Source organism: Amblyraja radiata, chromosome 33, assembly GCF_010909765.2.
Source record: "Amblyraja radiata isolate CabotCenter1 chromosome 33, sAmbRad1.1.pri, whole genome shotgun sequence".
In the NCBI taxonomy this organism is placed as follows: Eukaryota; Metazoa; Chordata; class Chondrichthyes; order Rajiformes; family Rajidae; genus Amblyraja; species Amblyraja radiata.
This window is the reverse complement of record NC_045988.1, coordinates 17773782-17794393: the sequence shown is the minus strand read 5'-3', so window position 1 is coordinate 17794393 and position 20612 is coordinate 17773782. Positions and strand designations below refer to the sequence as shown.

The window sequence follows — 20612 nt, the reverse complement described above, 5'->3', positions numbered from 1 at the left end:
CCTTTCACAATGCTTTACCACTGAATATTAACCGTCCTTTCCAAAGTGCGCCTGGCCCTGTCTCCCTGAGAGATCCCATCTTTGTCAACTACAACTTTTGCCAAGATCCACAAATGAGACGCAACAAATGTTTTCAGTCTATTCTTTGCTAATTCCTTCCAATAGAGAGTCATACAGCATGGTAACAGGCCCTTCAACCCAACTTGTCCATGCTGACCAACATACCCCATCTACACTAATTGCACCTGCCCATATTTGGCCGTATCCCTCTCATCTGTTCTTATCCATGGACCTGTCCAAAATTATTTTAAATGTTGTTTAATCTTAACTAAATTTCATTTTCCATTGTCCTGCCCATTATGCAGTGTTCTCTTACCTACACCCCCATTTTTTTAAACTTTCCCTTTACTTTATTATTACCCTTATCCTGCTCCTGATTACTATATTTTAACGCGTGACATTTTCAGCTCTCATTAGGATGGCACAAAAATGGTGCCATCACCAAAGGACGGTACCTTCAATTTGTTTTTTGAATATTGGACTAATAGAACAGGTCCCTATCCATCTTTATCCCTACCCATTTGCTGGACATTATTTCACTGACTGACCTCCTGTGATTCTTACATTCTCCAAACAAGAGTTGTTGCTATGGAAATCCATGTGGGCCATAGCTATGTCTGTCTTTTGTGAAATATATGGAGCATTCCTAGTTCAAGACCTATTCAAGACTCCACCACCACCTCTTGTTTCAGCATGTCAATGACTTTGTATATTAGAGCTGTTTCCTATGCTTTCCGAAACATGTAAATTCCCATCAATCTTGTGGCTGAATTCAAACCTGTTCCTGCTTACACGAGGTTCATCCCTGATGCTGCCCTGTGCTTTATCAGCTTCTCCCTCTCATTTATGGAGGTAGCTACTGACCTTTGGTACTAATAATGATACTAATGTTGATTAATATAAAGCATATTGATCATTAGGCCATTGATCCCATAATTTCCCTGACGTCCTCGCAATTAGCTCTGCATAAAGGCTCTGCTTTATATTTCTAGTCTCTTCAGCTCCATTGCATACACTTCCATATGTACTATATTGCCTATTCTTCCCCTCAACTCAGAACGTTGTGTCACTATGGCCGACATGACCTTCAACCATGTCTCTTCCATTTCTTGGAATACTGTTCTTATCCATTACCTTACCAAACAGAGCAACATGCAGGCTTCCCTTGCCTTTGCCTTCCAACCCACAAGTTTTGAGGTATAATAGATCATCCTCTACCAGTCTTGTCACTTCCAACATGATGTTACCATCAACGATATTTGCCAACCTCTTCCTTTGCAACTTTTCAATATTTGTGTCTGTGATTTTCTAGTTCAATTCAATTAGCCTTGCAATTCTTTTCATTTCCCACCGTCTCTTCCTGTACATAGAGCAGATACATCTCATATGTTTCATCACGTCCCTGCAGACCCACCATTCAAATGAAAAGGTGGCTTGTATATTTAAAGAAGATCAGTGCTCTGCATTCACTGCTCACATAGTAATCCTTCCAAAATCAGCGAGATCAACACATTGCGGGATTCGTCCCTTCAGTCTGCGAAAAAATATCCTGCACATCTGATTACTTTCATTTGTGCCCCACTTCCATTCTCATCTCTCTGCACATGGCCTCCTGGAGTTTTCTAATGTAGCTCAATCAACATTAGAATGCTGTGTTGATTTCCGATTTGACAGTGTGTTCAACAATTTTGGACCATAATCATTCTTTCTAATTTTTGCAAAACAAACATTGGCAATAAAACTAACATTAGCAATCCCATCTCCTCCAGGTCCAACAATTATTTATTTGCTTGTCTCATTATAACCTTTTTGCTTTGATTGTGATGTTTTCTCATTTAAGCTTTCCTGCATTGCAACCTATTATGGACCATTCATTAAGTTTTATCCTTGCTTCTTTGACTCTATTTGTTTAGGTGCTGCTAAGTCACCATCGTGTCCTTGTAAAAATCTGAAGGCATGACATTGTCCTAAAACAGTAAAGTAGTCTGAAGAGTCTGAGGAAGGGTCTCAACCCGAAACGTCACCTATTCTTTTTCTCCAGAGATGCTGAGTTACTCCAACTGTGTTGACTCGCTGAGTTACTCCAGCCGTTTGTGTCTAATAAACATAGAAACATAGAAACATAGAAAATAGGTCCAGGAGGAGGTCATTCGGCCCTTCGAGCCAGCACCGCCATTCATTGTGATCTATTTTCAGTTTAAACCACATCTGCAGCTCCTTCTGACAGTAAAATAGTTTATCATTCCTCCGACTTTGCAGATCCGCTGGATATTTTCTTCATTTTCTTCTTCCTTATTTCAAGTACACATACTTTCCAGGAGTAAAAATATAATTCTCTGGTGAATTGAAATTAATTGGAAAATTTAAAAATATGAGGTCAGTCATATCTGCATTTATCTGGGTAAAGGAAATACCATAAGGAAACGCTGAAGTTGATCAAATGTAATGCCTTACACTCTTCCTTTATGTATTCTATATCTAAAGAAATGAAATGTATGCACAATATCTGAGCTGTTTTCAAAGTATTAAAATTAAGAAATGGACTTCCAGATTATTGCAGAGAAAAACCAATGAAGTCATGGTAGTGATAATGAATTAATACAATTCTCCAAAGCATAAAATGGATCTGATGCAAGGCATTTAATGTAACTGGAAGAAAAAAAATAATTGGCAAAAAATTGAGGCGCATGACAAAAATATATTTTTGCTATGCTGCACAGTTTAGTTTATTTTAGATATACAGCATGGGAACAGGCCCTTCGGCCCATCGAGTCCACGCTGACCAGCGATCACTCGTACAATAATTCTATCCTACACACTAGGGACAATTTACTTTGGCCAATGAACCTTCAAACCCACATGTCTATGGAATGTGAGAGGAAACCAGAGCACAAGGAGAAAACCAACCCACTGTAAGGCAGCAACTCAACCGTTGTGCCAATGTGCTGTGTGCAACGACAAGCAAATATTTTTAATGGAGATTGTAAATCTACTGGTTGAGACAATATTCCAAGAAACATGGAAGACAGAATTGGCATGCACTGTTGTCCGGCTCATCATTATGAAGACAAAGCAGGAGTCACTAAACTGAACTGGTGAGTCGAAATCCTTCAATTGTACAGAATAAATACATGCAACTTTTTTTCTGCCTGTGTCAAATCTGCACAAGAGTCTCGCGGCAACTTCAGAATGAGTTTTGGTTTTACTTTAAGTACTTTTGTTCCAATGAAGGGCCGGATCTTGCAAAAAAATAATAGAAACGCATTGTTTCTGCAGAAATAACAGCATCACTTGCTAATTGTTGTTGAGAAAAATTAAAAAACTGCAGGAGCTTTGCGTATTTCATGATGAATTGTGAAAATAAATCATGGGAGACAATTGGAACTTGCTAATGGATTCTGATAATTACCTGTATTGTAAATGAGCTTGAAGAATGTGAATTAAAAACACAATATATATGATCCAATGGCACTTCCTGTGCAACAAAGTATAACTTAGAAACTGTGCATTATTATTGGCATATGTGATATGAGAATTAATAAGCAGAGTAAGTTTTTTGAGGAAGATCAGAAAGCAGCATCAGAGCTCCCATGTATGGAGAGAGGAGCTACATTGCATCTGATCAGGAAGGAGTTATCTTTGGTAATGGGGATTGAGTACCTCAAATGGGACTATTCACTGCAAAGGAGGTTTTCAGTCGTGGAAGAGTCTTGAACCAGAGGTGACAGCCTCATAATAAAAAGAGGTATCATTAGAATGGAGACGAAGAGGAATTTCAGCCAGAGGGTGATGAATCTGTGGAATGCTTTGGGTATTCTTTGTCATTGGGTATGTTTATGAATGAATGATACTTTATTGTCACATGTACCTAAGTACAGTGAAATTCTTTGTTTTGCATATGTATGTGAAGAGTCACCATGTATAGGGCAAGTTACAAAAGTATTCATTATAGTCCCGCTGGTGCCCCCTTGTTCTCTCGGCACCACCTTCTTTGTTCTCCTTTGTTCTCTCAACGACCCATCATGCCAGGTTCCTAGGTGGTGCATCTTCGACCGACAGTGACCCGTCGTCGAATGTTCCTCGATTGTGATTGCAGAGATTGATAAGTTCTTGATTAGTAAGGGTATCAAAGGTTATGGGGGAGAAGGCAGGAGAATGGGGTTGAGAGGGGAAAATAGAACAACCATGATCAAATTGCAGAGCAGGCTTGATGGGCTGTATGGCCTCATTCTGCTCCTATGTCTTATGGTCACAGTTTTATGGTCTAAGAATGTACATTAAGATCTTTAAATATGATATCAGCTGGACTGATCACTTCAAAAAAGTGGATTTACTCTTTTATCTCGCCATACTGACACATCTTGTAATTTCTGCTCATTTTATTTTTGGAATTGCAAAGAGTTAAGGAAGTTGAAAATGAGAAGCATAGGTGAAATTATTAAACAATGTGTAAAATTCAGCTTACAGGAATTCTGCAATGTCAGAGAATGGAAGCAGATGGGGCACATTAATTGTTTAATGAATCAGCGTTGAACTCAATGCACATATGAACATACCAATTAAGAGCAGGCGTAGGCTGTTGTGGCCCTTGAGCCTGCCCTGCCATTCAATCAGCTCATGTCCAATATAACTACAACCTGAACTACGTTCCACAGAAACCTCACCCTCATCAAGATGTTATTCAACTCTCTCTTAAAAAGAGACCAATGCTGGCCTCATATTTCTCATAAATAAACTTCTCTTATCAACCTTGTGCACCTCCCTTTTGCTTTTTTCCAGTATTTTCCAATCTTTTCCAAAAGGGACTCAATTCATCTTCTCATGTGTAACCAGTATTTTTGTATGTCTACCCAGTCAAGATTGGGCAGTTGATTTTCTTTGGTATCCTATTTCCATTCTTCACCATTTTATTAACTCAGTTAGTCCCCTCCCCTCCCCTCCCCTCCCCTCCCCTCCCCTCCCCTCCCCTCCCCTCCCCTCCCCTCCCCTCCCCTCCCTCCCCTCCCCTCCCCTCCTCCTTATATGCCCCCTCTCTTGTTTTGGTCTTAATCGATTTATATTTTGTCTCATCTAGAATGTCAATTGATCCACATTTTGGAAGATTGGAGTAATGTGCATTCTGCTGTGTGTGTGTGTGGATTAATTGTGTTTAATTAATGGAACAAGGATAGTGTGACCCAGAGGACCAACTATGGGGAATAAAGTGATGGTTAATGAGCTGGCAATTTTCATTTCGAATCAAACTGCAGCTCGGCACTGTCTATTCTCTAAATCGCTGATTTGTTCGAACCTCATCCAAGGCACCCATTTACTTATCAAAAGTTGAATTGCTTGGATCCCAGGCATTATACCTGAAGAATATTTCCCCCACATTTGATCAGTTAAAACAAATCATCCAGAAAAATGTACATCTATATTTCACACAGAGCCTTTATAGTTGAATCTTCAATTTGCTGTGTCATCTGTTTTTGGTGAACTGTCACACAAATCATAAAATATGGATGTGGGAATAATTCTCTCTTGTGCCTGCTCTGCTCTGCTTTCCAATAAGATTTTAACTGATATTTTACCTCATTGCCACGTCTCTAGGCTAACCCCATATTCCCTTCATTGCCTTGATTTCCTTAATAGCAAAAGCCTCAAAAAGCTGTAGAGAACTATAACACTCTGAAGTAAATGAAAAATACCAAATCATCCCATGTGTAACCATCAATGTTGGTGTAACCCCTCACCCATTGGTCCGAAACTGAGTATGTGTTCCTCACCAAACTCTGTGTAATCTTGTTAGCTCTGAAATAGTTATTCACTAGCTAATTGTGGACAAAACTGCATAAGAGATGGGTGAAGACTACCTTTCTATATATGCATTTGAATTACCAAATTCAGAAATTCGTAAGTACTAGGAGCAGAATTGGGCCAGAATTGGTCTGATCTATATTTCCCTTTCAATCCCACTCTCCTGCCTTCTCCCTATAACCACTCACACCCTTACAAAAGGCATGGAATGATATTGAACAATTAGTCATACGGCGTGGAAACAGGCTCTTCGGCCCAACTTGCCCACACTGGCCAACATGTCCCATCTACACGAGTCCCACCTGCCTGCGTTTGGTCCATATATCCCTCTAAACATGTCCTGTCCTATCCATGTACCTGTCTAATTGCTGTGAAATAGGATTAGCAGAGTGCTAATGGGCCAAATTATCTCTTTTGGTGCTATGACTAATTTAGACTCTATGATGGTGCAGAAACTTTATTCAATAAAATCCTCATCTTATGTCCCACGGGGAATGAATACTTAATCGTGCTCCCTTGTACATTCAATTTGCAGCAGCGATTCCTCCAACGTTGAAACGTGTGTGGATAGGACTGCGAGGAAGCTTGCAGGCAGACGGTGTATCTTTAAATGTTTACACCGAGTACTGCATAGTTGCTGCTGCTGCCGATCAGCGGAGCAAGTCCCTGGTGACTCAAGCCGGCGTGGAATAAGCCAATGACGGGATCGGTGCGGGGACGCGCCTGACTGAGTGGAGGAAGCGGGAGCGCGCATGAGCCGCGGGGACGCGCGTCTACATGCCAGCCTGCCTGAGCAGTATTGTGAACTGTGTGTGTCGCTGATTCTCCCTCACTCGTCCCCCACTTTGCTCGCTCGACTGCTGGATTTGTTTTCTGTAAAACCTCGCCGAGACCTTCGGACAAGCAAGCTACAGGAACAGGAGCAACAGCAACAACAACAAATAAAAGCAAGAAAGGGGGAAAAAATGCACATCTCAGTTTGTGGCATCGTCCTGATTGGAATGGCTCTTCTCCTGATTTCTCAAGGTACTGGCACTGTGGAAACGGATGCGTTTTTATCATGCTCAATAATTGCTGGCTTGCCTGTAGGATGGTGACCTCGTTGTAAAGGAATGTACCTTAGAGTTATAAACTTTTACTTTGGCTCCGGGGAGCCCGGTGGTTTAATTGAACGTTTCAGACACTTGTCTTTAAAAAATAAAAAAATCTTGCATTGCTTGCCCAGTTGGAACCTTATATTTGAATATTACTTTCAGCTTGCCGTCGGACAAGCCCCGTCACTGTCACATTCCAGGAACATAGCCTGTTTTTTTCAAAAATAGCAAAGCTGCTCAACGTTATTTATTTATTTTTTTGAAAAAGGTTTGAAATGACAAGCAAAAAAAAAGTAGTAAGAGGTTTGCTTTCTGCATAGTGATAAATCTGTGTAGTGATAAATGTCATTAATGTATGCTCCGTGTTGATGAAGTCGCAATGATATTGACTTGAGAGAGGATGTTTTTTTTGTGGGGTGGGTGGGGGGCGATAAGAACAGCTCTGGTTAAAGGCGCAGCGTTTGCTCTCTCGGTCTCTCCCTCTCTCCCCTTTTAAGAGGCTTGACATCCATTTCCAGAAACTACAGTGAAAGCGTCCGTTCTGTCATCAAACGCGGAACCTTGTGTCTTTAAAAAAAGTTTTAGTAGAATAATTCCTGACGTTCGAGGCTGGATGTTTCCGCTAACGCTGTTAACTTGCGAAGATGTCCTTTTATTTTTAAATATTAAACGGAGACCCCCAGGCTAATTTTCACCTTTGTGCAACATTTAAAGAGATAGCTAGCTGCCTTCTCCCGTTTGCCTCCCGTTAAAACAATAGACCGCGGGTACGATAGAGAACCCCTTTAGTCGCGGCCCCTCTAGTTGAAGCGTTCAAATTCTCGCAACGTATTGACCGTATGTTATCATTGACTTGCGTTTCTGCGCTGTCGGACGCGTTGGTATTTGAGAGGCAACTTAAAGGTGAACGAGCCGTCTTGATTACATTGGTTAAAGAGAAACTACCCGAGAACCCCGGAGTTAAGAGTGGAGACTCCGTGGTTATCGATTTAGGGGGAAATATAATAATCGTGGGCTACTCCATTGCTGCTCCTCGCTGTTTAGACAGATCATTCGAGCCGCCAGTTGTAATGTATCTGTGTGGCTGGGGGTTGTGTTTGATAATGAACTGGTACAGATCAGTAGTTAAACGATCAGCGGAACCGCCCGGAACAGACTCAGATGTTTGGGTTCGGTATTAATTGGGACTGACTTGGTCTTGTATCTCTGCCGCAGCCAAAGGAGCTATTCTTTCAGCACCGCTTCCTGTGTCGCTGCCCGCTCTGTATTCAACTGATACGTTTTCCTCCCCTGCCGCGGGATCCTCGTTATATAATCAACGTGAGCTTTTTAGTGTGTAAAAAAAAAAAAACCCAGTGGTAGCTGTCCTTCTCTGACTCTGACCCACTGCTAGTCGTTCCAATCGCGCTGGATTATCTCTGGGTTGCAAGTCTCTCCAGCTGCCGGACTGAAACCATCGCTGGCAGGCAAATGATCAACCCCATCCAATGCCAGGGCGTTCGTCGTAATCTCTTTCCAGATGGCAGCAGAACTTTGTCCAGATAGCTGCCCCGGATAAGCTGCTTGGAACAGCGCTCTCTTTCTCTCTGTGTGATAGCTTCCATTGACTTTGCGTTGATTGCAGTATTTTTCACGGTTTAAGAGATCAGTTGTATCTTCCCTGTGCCCCTCACTTGCTGAATCGGTTGTTTTTGATAAATCATTGGTTGACTATTTTAAGTGGTATCGTCCGCCTATTTTTCTGCTGTCTGCTGGTATCTCTTTTCGGAAGAATATATATTTTTGAATTACACAATCCCTTTCCAGCTTCTATAACTAGTACATGTAAATTTACACCCTCGTCCCCTCTTCTCCCCGCCGTTAAATCTGCTTCGCAGTAATTGGTGGAGTTGCAACCGTGTCAAGCGAAGCATGGTATTTAGCTACTGAAATTATTTAAGAACCGCCATGTATCTGACTCTCAGCTGCATTGTCATAACATACACGAGTTCAGTCAGTAGGAATCTTGGATGTTTCCAGATTTGAAATAATTAGGTTCACAAATGTCAGTCAATTTTGTTCAGGAAATTGTATCAAATACTGCCATGAACCAGTTATGTCTGCATCTCTCCAATTAAGACTGTTGTTGAATAGTCTCATATAAAGTTTGTAGACTAAAATACTGTTCTCTTATGATAATGCAGTAAGTAGGCTGAAATATTTGGACTGACTATAAACTGAATAGAATGAAAATGGATCTGCAAAATTCCCTTTCTGTAAAATGTGAATGCATACTTTGAATATTTATCCTCAACAGTTATAAGTGAAAAAAAAAATTGGGGGGTGGGGGATGTTTTAAACATTCCCATTGCAAGTTAATTGTTAAGAGCTGTAATATTTCAAACTTCAAAATGTATTCAGGAATAGACAATTGTATACAATGAAACATAACTGAATTGAAGGGGAATTTGAGGAGTTGTGAGTACAGGTAAGAACCATATTTTCACCCCTCCTAGGTGAATACATTGTGTAGGTAGAGACCATTTACCATTTTGTCTTCACTGTTATTACCCGTGGAACTTTGTAAATGGATGGACAGTGTTGAACATAGCGAGCCAAAGTGACACAGAACATTTTTTTTTAAACAGGCGCTTTTGTTGGTCAATTAGACCATTTGTTATTATTAGCGGTTTATTAGGAATTCAAAAGTGTGACTTTTCTGGCATAATGCTGGGACAACTCTGCATCACAGTAGTTTATGCCACCAACTATGATTTTACTGCAGCAATGGGGAAGTTGTGTTTGGGAATTTTGGAGCCCATTGGGTTATGGAATGGTGAATTGAGTCCAAGCCAAGTTTAATGGGTGATTCTCACTGCATAGAAACTTGTTTTTTGGACTTCCTCCAGAATCTAGCATATCAAGAATGGAAAACTGGCCAGCAGAGGATGCAATGGAGCAGTCCATTGCAACTGGTTGAAAAGGGAAAAGGGTAGGTGATGCAGGATCAGGGGAGGGCCAGGGTCAAGGAGTCCAATGGTTTGCTGTGAAATCTATAGTAGTCCTTCTGGTGCTCTGGAACACAAGTACAATCACAATTTGATCCAATTGACATTATACATATGTATTTTGAAGAACAGGTTCATATTGGGTTTCAATTATTAAGAAATAAAATCAGATTGGCCATTTGGTGCCCCTGTTTTGACTTTTCTTCTGTAATAAATACTGGAATGAGATGGTGAAATTCAAGATGACCAGTTTTAATTCTCCCTTCACTGTGATTCATCCTCCAGTGGGTTAATAGTACTTGGGTTCACGCCAATGTATTTAATGCTCCTCTGCCAGTCGCTGCAAAGAATACAATAAAATGTGACTTACATTTTCTCTCATTATACTCATCTGTTTGTTGGCAATCTTAAGCAAGTCTTAGAACTTCCTGCAAAAACTGGTTGATTGAAACAATTGTGTTTTGGTTGGAAGCAGCTGTGTCAATTAGACCAACTGATGACCACTCATTGAGCCAATTAGATCTTCCAACAAGAATAATCAAAGCAAAGTCGAATTTAGTTACCAGCTTTTTTAAATTTAAATGTTAAAATTAGTCAACATACAATACTTCAGGGAGTCATTATTCATTAAACAAGTAAAGTTTCCAAGCTGGATGATTCCAATATAACCTTTTATGTGCAACTTGAGTGCCTAGTGAACATTATCCAACATTGACACATTTTTTTGAAGATTTAAAGCGTGAAGTGTCACTGGAAAATTGATCAGATATCGAGGTACAAAAGGTGCAACTTTTGTCTGTAGCTGATTAAAATAAAGATTATTTTGAACATAAGCAAAAAAAAATATTCAAGCACATCTCAACAGTGGATGCCCCTGGCACTTGTGAAATTGCAGTTTTTAGATCTTTCAATGATCATACTTTCACAGCTATTGAAAATACAATGGAGATATATTTGAATGATAATAAGTTTCCAAAATGTTGAAGACTATAAATCGATGTGACAGTTTACAATGCTGTTTTGAGTTTTAAGCCATTTGTTTAGTGTTCTGATGTGTGGACTATTCTGGTTATCTTAAATATCTAGCAAAAGTTTGTAAAAGTTGTTGGCATCTCCCTTGTAGGAAGAGCTCCCATTTAGCGATAAATAGTAAGACACCTATTGGTGTAATAGTGTTATGGTTTCAATTGGCTTGTGTTTTGGTTTTTGCCAGCCATGCTTTCTGGAAGTTTAGTCCCCAGGAGCCTCCCATTTTGAATGCGAGACAGTGGGACCCGATTTATTGAGAATATTACAACATTTTTCAGCAGTTATGTATAAAATGGATGATAACCCATTTTAGTATAAACTTATTTTAAAGATAATTATTCACTTGATAGTTGGATGTGTGCATATCTAAGGAAGAAAAATAACCCTGGAGTATAATGTTGCAAAAATGTAAAATAGATATCTCTCGATTGATTTCCCTCCAACTGGTGGTAATCATATTGTGAAAATTGCATTCTGATAGCTTTGATTATTAAGACGCATAAATGTGGTAACATTGACACAATTGAAGCATGAGAGAATAAATTATTTTTGAAACCAATGGTTAAACTTTAAATTACAAGATTAGAGTAAGATTATTTGAAGAAAAATCATATCCTTGGGATCCAGCTTATTTAATATCATCTGATTTGTTCTCGGGCTGATTTGTATCCCAAAACCTTTTGGGGGAAAAGGTGTGTATTATAACTTTTTCATGTTCTAGAGACTATAACTGTTCATATCTCAACATTGCGATTAAAGAATATGGAAATGTTTTAAAGAGCTATTTACCCATATGGGAAAATCACAGTAGCAGAGCGGGCATAACTGCCCCATCAGTTTTCATTGTGTCATAGACATGATGGTGTGAATTCTGAGGTTCTATCATATGAACATCCAGCATAATATTGCACTTAAGTGTATCGTGGGTTGCACTTAAGATTCTCAAAGTGGAATCAGATAAAGCTGTATTATTCACTCATTACCACCTTGTTAGTGCACCACAGCCTTGAGAACTATAAAAATAATCAGAACTGTAAAAAAGAATCTCAATTGTCATAAAACCAAATTAAAGGTTGCTGAATCTTTATTTGAGAAAGTGTGAGAAGTTTCATTTTGTATGACCTTGTGAAAGCGGTTCTCAATAAGCACAAGGTTCATCTTATACAAAAGCAGTGTGATTTCAATAGGGTAAGCATTAAAATGCTACATTATTGGAGATTTTGAGGGAGCTTGGGTGTGCTTTTCATTTTCACCATGATGCAAAATTAGTTCAATTTCAAGAGTTGGCAACAGTCCCAGAAGAACTGACCTCCCAAGTTAATAAAAATGGAAACATTATTTGTGTGAAAGAGAACTAGGTTAGTGGATTTGCAAATATAAATTGATAACAGATTTGAGAGACTTTATACTGAGTTCCGGAAAAACAAAACCAAGATTTATAAATATGTAAGAAAATGTCTAAAGTTAATTGAATAAATCTCTCTTCTGAGTTCCTTCTCCCAAAAGTAAGTACTTAACACACAAAGTCAATTATTGTTGTTTCAACATATACTCCCGAGTGAAGACTTTCTGGTTATAGAATCAGTTGTTGATGGAAGATTCTCCTTAAGTTCATGCCTTGATTTACATTTGCGTGTTATAGTCCTGTTTTGGGCAAGAAAATGTCACCTTCCTTTCAAAATTGTCAAGTCCACCTGTACATGTCAATGGCAGCAACCGTTGATCTTCATCCATCAGAGATGGTTCTTGCTGCCTTCATACAAGATACATTTATTTGTCACATGTACCAGTTGGTACAGTGAAATGTGTGGTCACCGTACAGCCATACAAATTTAAAAAAAGAACACAACACACGATAGACTCCAACATAAAACATCCCCACACAGCAGAATCAAAGTTTCCCACTGTGAGGGAAGGCACCTAAGTCAGACCTCTTCCTCTGATGTTCTTGATATTCACCCGTGTTCGGGGCCTTCCGAGCCCTCCGCAGTCGCTGCTCAGGCCTGCTCGCCGGGATGATGGAACTCCGACGTCGGAACGGGAGGACAACCTCAGTGGGTTGGACCTCCGAATCGGCCACTTCCTACCGGAGTCCACGGCTCCCAAAGTCCACAGGCCGCGCTGGGCGGAGATTCACGCTGGCGGGCCTCGGCAAAGGGATCCCAGGACTGCGTGATGTTGAAGTCGGCGCCGCCCGCGCTGGGAGCTCTGCAAACATCAGCTTCGCGATTTTGAAGCTGCAGGCCCAACACTCTGGAGCTTCAAACGGCGATCCAGATGGGCATCTCCCCGCTTCGCGATGAATCCAGCGCTGCACCGCCGCTGCTGAAGCTCTGGTCCGGTCCCCGGCAGGAAAGGCCGAGCCAATCCAGTTAGTAGGCCGCGAGGAGGAAGGCGAGGACACGACTCGGAGAATAGTCGCATTCTCGCCAGGAAGTGACTGGGAAACGGTTTCCCCCTTACCCCTCCACCCTCTCCCACATAGGAAAACTAAAGAAACCTTCAAACATACTGTTAAGACAAACTAACATGAAATAAAAGATAGAACAAATGGACAGACTGTAGGCAGAGGCTGCCATCAATGCGGCACCTCTGTCATCATGTGCATGGAAGTGCTGAAAATGCAAAGCAAATGCTGAAAATACTCACCATGTCAGACAGCAGCTTTGGAGGGAATTATCTTTTTGGGTCAAAAACTCTTCAATAGAAGGATTAAAGTTAAGGGTCAACATTTTTTTGAGTTGTTAAGGATCAACATTCAGCAAAGATGCTTGGGAACATCTGAAGGTGGGGATAGATTATGGGAAAGAGGATATTATTAACATATTATTTGTCAAATGGAGGTTTGGGGTGATTTAAAAAAAAACACTTAAACATTTTTCTCCCACTAAACTGACCTGTTTGAGGAGGTAACTAAGAGGCGGATGAGGACAATGAATTTAGTGCAGCTACACAGACTTCGGTAAATATTTCAATACATGACATTTAAAAAAAAAAAGTTAAACCTCATTGAATTGAGGACTGAGTAATAAGTTGGATTCAACTGAGTAACAGTGTGCAAAGGTAATAGTTGATGGATGAGTTTTTGCGATTGCAATGAGAGGCCATTTGTTTTATAGATCCACAGAGCCTAGGTTTAATGTAGATTAATATTTTGGATTTAACTGTGATAAAATTTGAAGATCATACAAAAATTGTGGTGACTGAAGAGGAAATCTTTACGTTGTAGGATGATGTTGGACTGGTGAATTGGACACATGTCTGCATGAGCAATTCAATAAAATGCAATATGAGGTAATATGCATAGTGTGGTAGTGTAAAAAGACACAATGAATGAGAAAGTTCTGTGGGATGGGGGAGGGCTTGAGAAATGTGGAAAGACAGAAGGACCTTGGTGTGTGCATTGATGCATATTCAAAGGTTGCTGGACAAGTCAGTGAGGTGGTTTTAAAATGTGCTTGGATAATGTATTGCACGTTAATTTTGATGAGATTGTGCAAAGCCTGATTAGTAAATTTAGAGATTACATTAAAGTAGGTGGTATCATAGACAGTGAAGATGGTTATCAAAACATACTGTGTGATCTTGATTATCTAGCCAAGTGGGCTGAAGAATAGCCAATAGATTTTAATACAGGGGATGTTGGGAAGTCAAACAAGGACCTTTTGTAGTTGAATGATGGGGCCTTGGGGAGTGTTGTAATGCAGAGGGACTTAAGAGGAGAGGTACATGGTTCCCTTAAAGTGATGTCACAGATAAATAGGGTGTTAAAGAAGGCTTTTGGTACATTGGCCTTCACCAGTCAGAGTATTGAGTATAGAAGTTGGGACGTTTTGTTAGTTATATAAGATGTTGATGAGGCTGCACTTGGAGTATTGTGTTCAATTTTGGTCACCCCGCTATCGGGAGGATGTCGTTGTTGGACATCACCTTGGACAGGTGCATGGATGGGAATGTTTTGGAGGGATATTTGCCAAATGCGAGCAAATGGGACTAGCTTTGATGGGGTTTCTTGGTCGGCATGGACGAGTTGGGAGAAATACCTGTTTCCATGCTGTATGACTAAGAATCTAACTCTGAGACTGGTCATTCACCCAAACTGACCATTAAGTACCATCTAAGCCATAGCCTATGTTTTCCATTCACCACAGCTAAAGCATGGAATATTAGTTCCAAGGTTATGCTAGAACTGCAGAAGACTTGTGGATTGTGGATGCTTGTAGATTGCATCACCCCATTACAAGAAAGATGCCAGGAATGGAATATTTCAGGAAAGTTGGGGTTGGTTTGTTTGGAAGAAAGGGAATATAATCATGAAGCATCGAGATGGAGCTGACATTTCTCCTTGGGAGATGGATCAAAAATGGGAAGGGGGGGGGGGGGGGGGGAGGGAAGAGTGAAAGTAATTGGTATAATGCTAAATTATAATGGTATAATGAAGGGAGATGAGGAAAAAGTGAAATTCATCAGAGGTTGGGAGAGTCTGCAAATGCCTGAAAGAGTGGTGGAAGAGAAACATGGTTTAAAAAAAACTGTACACGGATGTGTAAATGAACTGTCATAACCCACAAGGTTATGGCACCAGTGCCGAGATCACTTTTCCATAACAAGTACAAATCTGATGTGCTGAATGTCTCTATTGTAAATATTTTGTTTATGATCCCAAGAGGATTAAATGTGCAGGTTTTAGCTCGTACATCCTTTAAATATTTGCTTTGCCAATCTTTCTGTAGAGATTGTTGACTTAATTTGTGGTGAAGAATCATATGCTCAGAAAACAAATAAAATCGATCATTGGATTAGTGTTGTCGGGATGAATGGGTAATGCATTTGGGTCCCATGGAGCTGGTGTGAGCAGTTCTTCTTCTCCTGTCATAACTTTGGCAAATCTCAAAACATCAAAAGGAAAATAAGTCAGCAACTAAAGTAATCATAAATTTGTGTAGAAAAGGACTGCATATGCTGGTTTACACTGAAGATGGTCACAATGCTGGAGTAACTCACTGGGTCAGGCAGCATCTCTGAAGAGAAGGAATAGGTGATGTTTTGGGCCGAGACACTTCAGATCTAATCATTCGTTTGTCCTGGTTTAATCTACGGCTGCATTAATGTCACTGTATTGCATTGTGGAGGAACAAGCCTTTGCTAAGGTTACTGCTCATAGTTAGACACAAAGCTGGAGTAACTATGCTGTCTCAACTCGGAACTTCACCCATTCCTTCTCTCCATAGATACTGCCTGCCCCGCTGAGTTACTCCAGCTTTTTGTGTCTAATTTTATTTTAAACCAGCATCTGCAGTTCCTTCCTACACATTTACTCCTCATAGAAGTCTGGTAATTAGTATTTTGGATGCGGGGGTGATTTTTGTAAAGACTGCAGATTAGGTAGCATTTGCAGAGATTGACAAATTCACATTTCAAGTCGGTAATTCTGGAAAACATCATAATAGGAATTATGGAACAAGAGAGGTGAGCACAACTGAGATGGAATGGAGAGGAACATATGGCATGGGGTACGATGGCAGTAAGAAAGGTGGTGGTGAAGGTAAAGGAGGTTAACAATGGGAAGTAAAGTAATAAACTGTGTCTAAAGGAGTTATAGGTGGCAGCAAGAGAAATGTGACATCTCTGGTCAGAAAAAGTGTAGACTGGTTATGATTTGACAAATTTGAATTCACCTATGAGCTTATTAAAGAATTAGATGCAATTCTGTGAGCTTTTATTGAGGTTCATTGGAATATCAAAATAAGTGGAGGTCAGGCTCGTAATAATGCAGAAAATTGCAGTAAGTGACTAAGCACAAGAGCATGGCAACCAAACTCCAACTGTGGGACTTGGCTTCTGACCTGAAGGGAAAGCCTCCTTTTCAGAGCAGGCAGCTAAATTGTCCAAAATCAAAACAAAAATGAATAAAAGCTGTCTATCTTTGCCTTTCTTCAAGAATAATTTTGCCATGCTTATAATATTCAAGGGAACTTAGGTGGAGGTTAGTTGGATGCTTTTTAATTTGTAGACTATCTGAGATATATTTGTCATTCTGCAAGAATTTTAATATTTAAGGAAGTGTTTTTTCTTGAAACCGTCTTTCATACTAATTTATGAATTCTTCATGCTGTGGACCAGCACCTATTACTTCATTTGACCAGGCTTCAACGTGCCCTCAACTAGAGGACATAATAATTGCAAAAATGATTAAGGAAAACTCCCAAGGTAAAATCAGAACTTTAGATCTCATTGCTGTTTAAGCAGACGGCTTACTCTGCTCGTATGTTCTCGGTCTAACAGGCTTAGTGGCTCCTTTACTCAAAACATGATGATTGTAGTCAGGAGAAATGTTAAAAAAATATATATATAGAGGACACAAAAAGCTACAGATGCTTGTATCTTGAGCACAGTGCTGAAAGAATTCAGCAGGTCAGGCAGCATCTCTGGAGGCAATGGACAGGCAATGATTTAGGTTTGGATCTTTCAGTCTTATTGATGTAGGGGGTAGAAAGCTGGAAATGAGAGGGAATGGAACCGGGATGGGACAAAGCCTGGCATGTGACAGGTGGGTCCAGGCTTGGGTGGGGAGGGGAAGGGTTTGATTGGCAGATAGGCGGAGATCATGAGAAAGGCAAGAGGTGAAAAGGAGACAAAAGGGTGTCGGGTAAGGAGAGGAGGGGTGTGGGTGGAACCGGGACTGGGCTTTGATGGGTGGAGAAGGGGGAAGAGTGAGGGAGGGGGAAGGCAAAATGGGAGATTAATATATAAAGTGGGGGGGGGGGGGGGTGAGTGAGATGGTGGAAGAAACAGTGGTGGGATTGGTGGCACTGGAAAGAAAGAGGGAGGGGAGATATTATTTTAAATGGGAGAATTCAATGTTCATACCATTGTGTTGCAAGCTCCTAAGCTCCTAAGACAGTGGAGATGTACAAGTAACTTTATTTCACTGATTTGTTGTTTTTACTAAAGCATTTTTTGTAACAAGGAATGTGTTGTTTGTCCTTATCAGAACTAATTCTTACTCAATAAATGTATCGGGAGGCTGTGTGGTGAATAAATATAGTCACTCGTGATTGAAGTGGATAACTCCTCCAACCATTTAAAGAATGGACTTCTCTCTGAAGGTGGAGAAACTAGCATGATAGTCAACTTGCCTCCAACATACAGTAGTTACAGAAAGGGCCAGTTGAGGGCATCTTGAAAGGTGAGCTTCATTAAAGGTCAAAGTGATTCCCACATGAATCTTATGCTATTCTGTGCAAGGGTATTGATTCGAGAACAGTTTGTGGTCATGCTGCATTGATGGCCTGCTGCCATCTGCCAAAATGATATCCTCAGTAAATGAGTTATAGCATCCTTACAAGTTACCATCCCATCTGCTTCAAGCAACAAAATACTTGTAATATTGCAAATTCTATTTTATGGCCAGATTCGCAAAATGGCATCTGCATTTTTAGCAACTATATTATTTTTTTTATTACTGAGTGGGTTTTAAGAACTGTAAATTCAGAGTATAATACCCATTCATAATTGAACAGATGATAGTGTGTTTTATCTTTAATTGTTGTAGTCCTTTTGCAAACATGCTCCCATGGGGTGTTAGGTAAGACATTCCTGGATTTAAACTCTGCAATGATGAAAGGCCAATACTCCATTTCTAATTTGGGTTGACCTGATTTCGATGGGAATTTTCATGGCATTCCCATGCATTTGCTGACTCACTGGTGTTTCCAGCTGATAGAAGTTGTGGATGAGAGAGATACTGTCAAATAACTTGCTATTTAGATTTTGAATTGGGAGTGTATAAGGATGACCCATAGAGCTTCTATTGTCTTGATTCAATGTAAGTTTCCACTTTATACAATACAATATTACAATACAATACAATACCGTTTATTTGTCATTTGAACCTCACATGAAGTTCAAACGAAATTTGGTTTCTGCAGCCATACAAGAAAAGAACCAAGACACACACCAACACAATTTACACAAACATCCATCACAGTGAATCTCCTCCTCACTGTGATGGAAGGCAAAGTCTCGTCTCTCCCTTGCTCTCCATTCCTCTCCCAAAGTCAAAGTCAAAGCCCCCGGCGGGCGCTAGCAAGTCCGCGGCCACTTAAAGCCGTGCCGGGCGATGTAAGGCCCTGCCCCGGGTCCCGATGTTGGAGCCCCCGGCGGGCGTTAGCAAGTCCCGCGGCTGTTTAAGCCGCGCAGGGCGATGTAAGGCCCCGCTCCAGGTCACTCTCAACCCTGCAATTCGGGCGGGAGAAGTTGCCGTTGCGGGAGCTCCGTAAAGCGGTCTCCCACCGGGGACCCGCGAGCTCCCGGTGTCACCACCCACCGGAGTTGGGTCGCATCCGCGCGCCACCACAGCTCTCCACGCTCCGAAGCCGGCCAGCTCCACGATGGTAGGTCCGCAGCTCCGCAGGCTCCGTGACTGGAGCACCCAGGTCGTTCCGGTTGGAGGCCGCTCCACGGTGCTAGGCCCCAACGGCAACGGAGATCCGACAGGGAAAAGGTCGGGTCCCCGTACAGGGAAGAGATTTAAAAGTTTCCCCCACCCACCCCCCCCGCCCCCCACACATACACAGTCAAAAACCCACTACAAACTTTACACTCTACAGGACAATAAAATAAAAAAAGACAGGCGGACTGCAGAGGCCGCTGCGACGTCGGTCGCGCCGCCAACCCAAAATCTCACTGTTCTCCAAATAAAAGTGTAAATAATTTGTTTAGCTTCTGGCCAACAACCAAAGGCATTTCCTAAACTTTGCAGATTGGTAGAACAATTATTTAGTTGTTTCTGAAAGTGGTATAGTAATTCACACAATAATACACGGTTAATCTAATTCACCAGTATTGGTAGATCATTTTAGATTTGTTAAACTGGTTTAAATAGGAAATACATCTCCCACTTTTTAAAAATTCATTACTTTTGAGCAGATTGATTTAACAAAAAAATGTGTGGAGATAATCTGATTTTAAATTTCATTTGTTGGTAGAAAATATATTTGTGGGGTTTGAATTGATATACTGCACAACTGCAAGTCAATTCAGTCAAAATATTAGGAAGATAATCAATTATTATATGGTCAACATTCCTACCCATTTCCTAAATGTTCCACTCCATTGAAGTCACTAGAACTTATGTCAGATGGGGAGTATATTACCCCTGTCCCACTTAGGAAACCTGAATGGAAACCTCTGGAGACTTTGCGCCCCACCCAAGGTTTCCGTGCGGTTCCCGGAGGTTTTTGTCAGTCTCCCTACTTGCTTCCACTACCTGCAACCTCCGGGAACCATACGGAAACCTTGGGTGGGGCACAAAGTCTCCCGAGGTTTCCGTTCAGGTTTCCTAAGTGGAACAGAGGCATACCTGATGAGTGATTATAGAAACAAGGATCTACCGATGCTGGTTTAAAAAGGAAGACACAAAGTGCTGGAGTAACTCAGTGGTTCAGGCAGCATCTCTGGAGAACATGGAATAGGTGACATTATGGGTCGGGCCCCATCTTCAGACTGAGTCAGCAACTAACAATTTAAACCCTGTCTATAAAAACATTTGTTGAAGTGAGATCTTCATTCATTGTTAAAAATGTGAAATAATATCACAATCTTCTCGATCTCTCCTTGTGTGACATGACACCTTCCTTGGAAC

The 20612-nt window shown here is 40.9% G+C and overlaps 1 protein-coding gene across 4 annotated transcripts in view; it reads left to right on the top strand.

The window, feature by feature from the left end:
* The first annotated feature begins 6579 nt into the window (after nucleotides 1-6579).
* Nucleotides 6580-20612, top strand: part of LOC116991390 (opioid-binding protein/cell adhesion molecule homolog) — a 1877101-nt gene continuing 1863068 nt past the window's right edge. Inside the window, exon 1 of one of the 4 annotated variants that reach the window (XM_033049999.1) lies at nucleotides 6580-6882. In XM_033049999.1, coding sequence (XP_032905890.1) covers nucleotides 6609-6882 — 274 coding nt within the window. In that variant the 5' untranslated portion in view covers nucleotides 6580-6608. The remainder of the gene's footprint in view (nucleotides 6883-20612) is intronic. The other 3 variants (XM_033050001.1, XM_033050000.1, XM_033050002.1) reach the window with 3 other exon arrangements.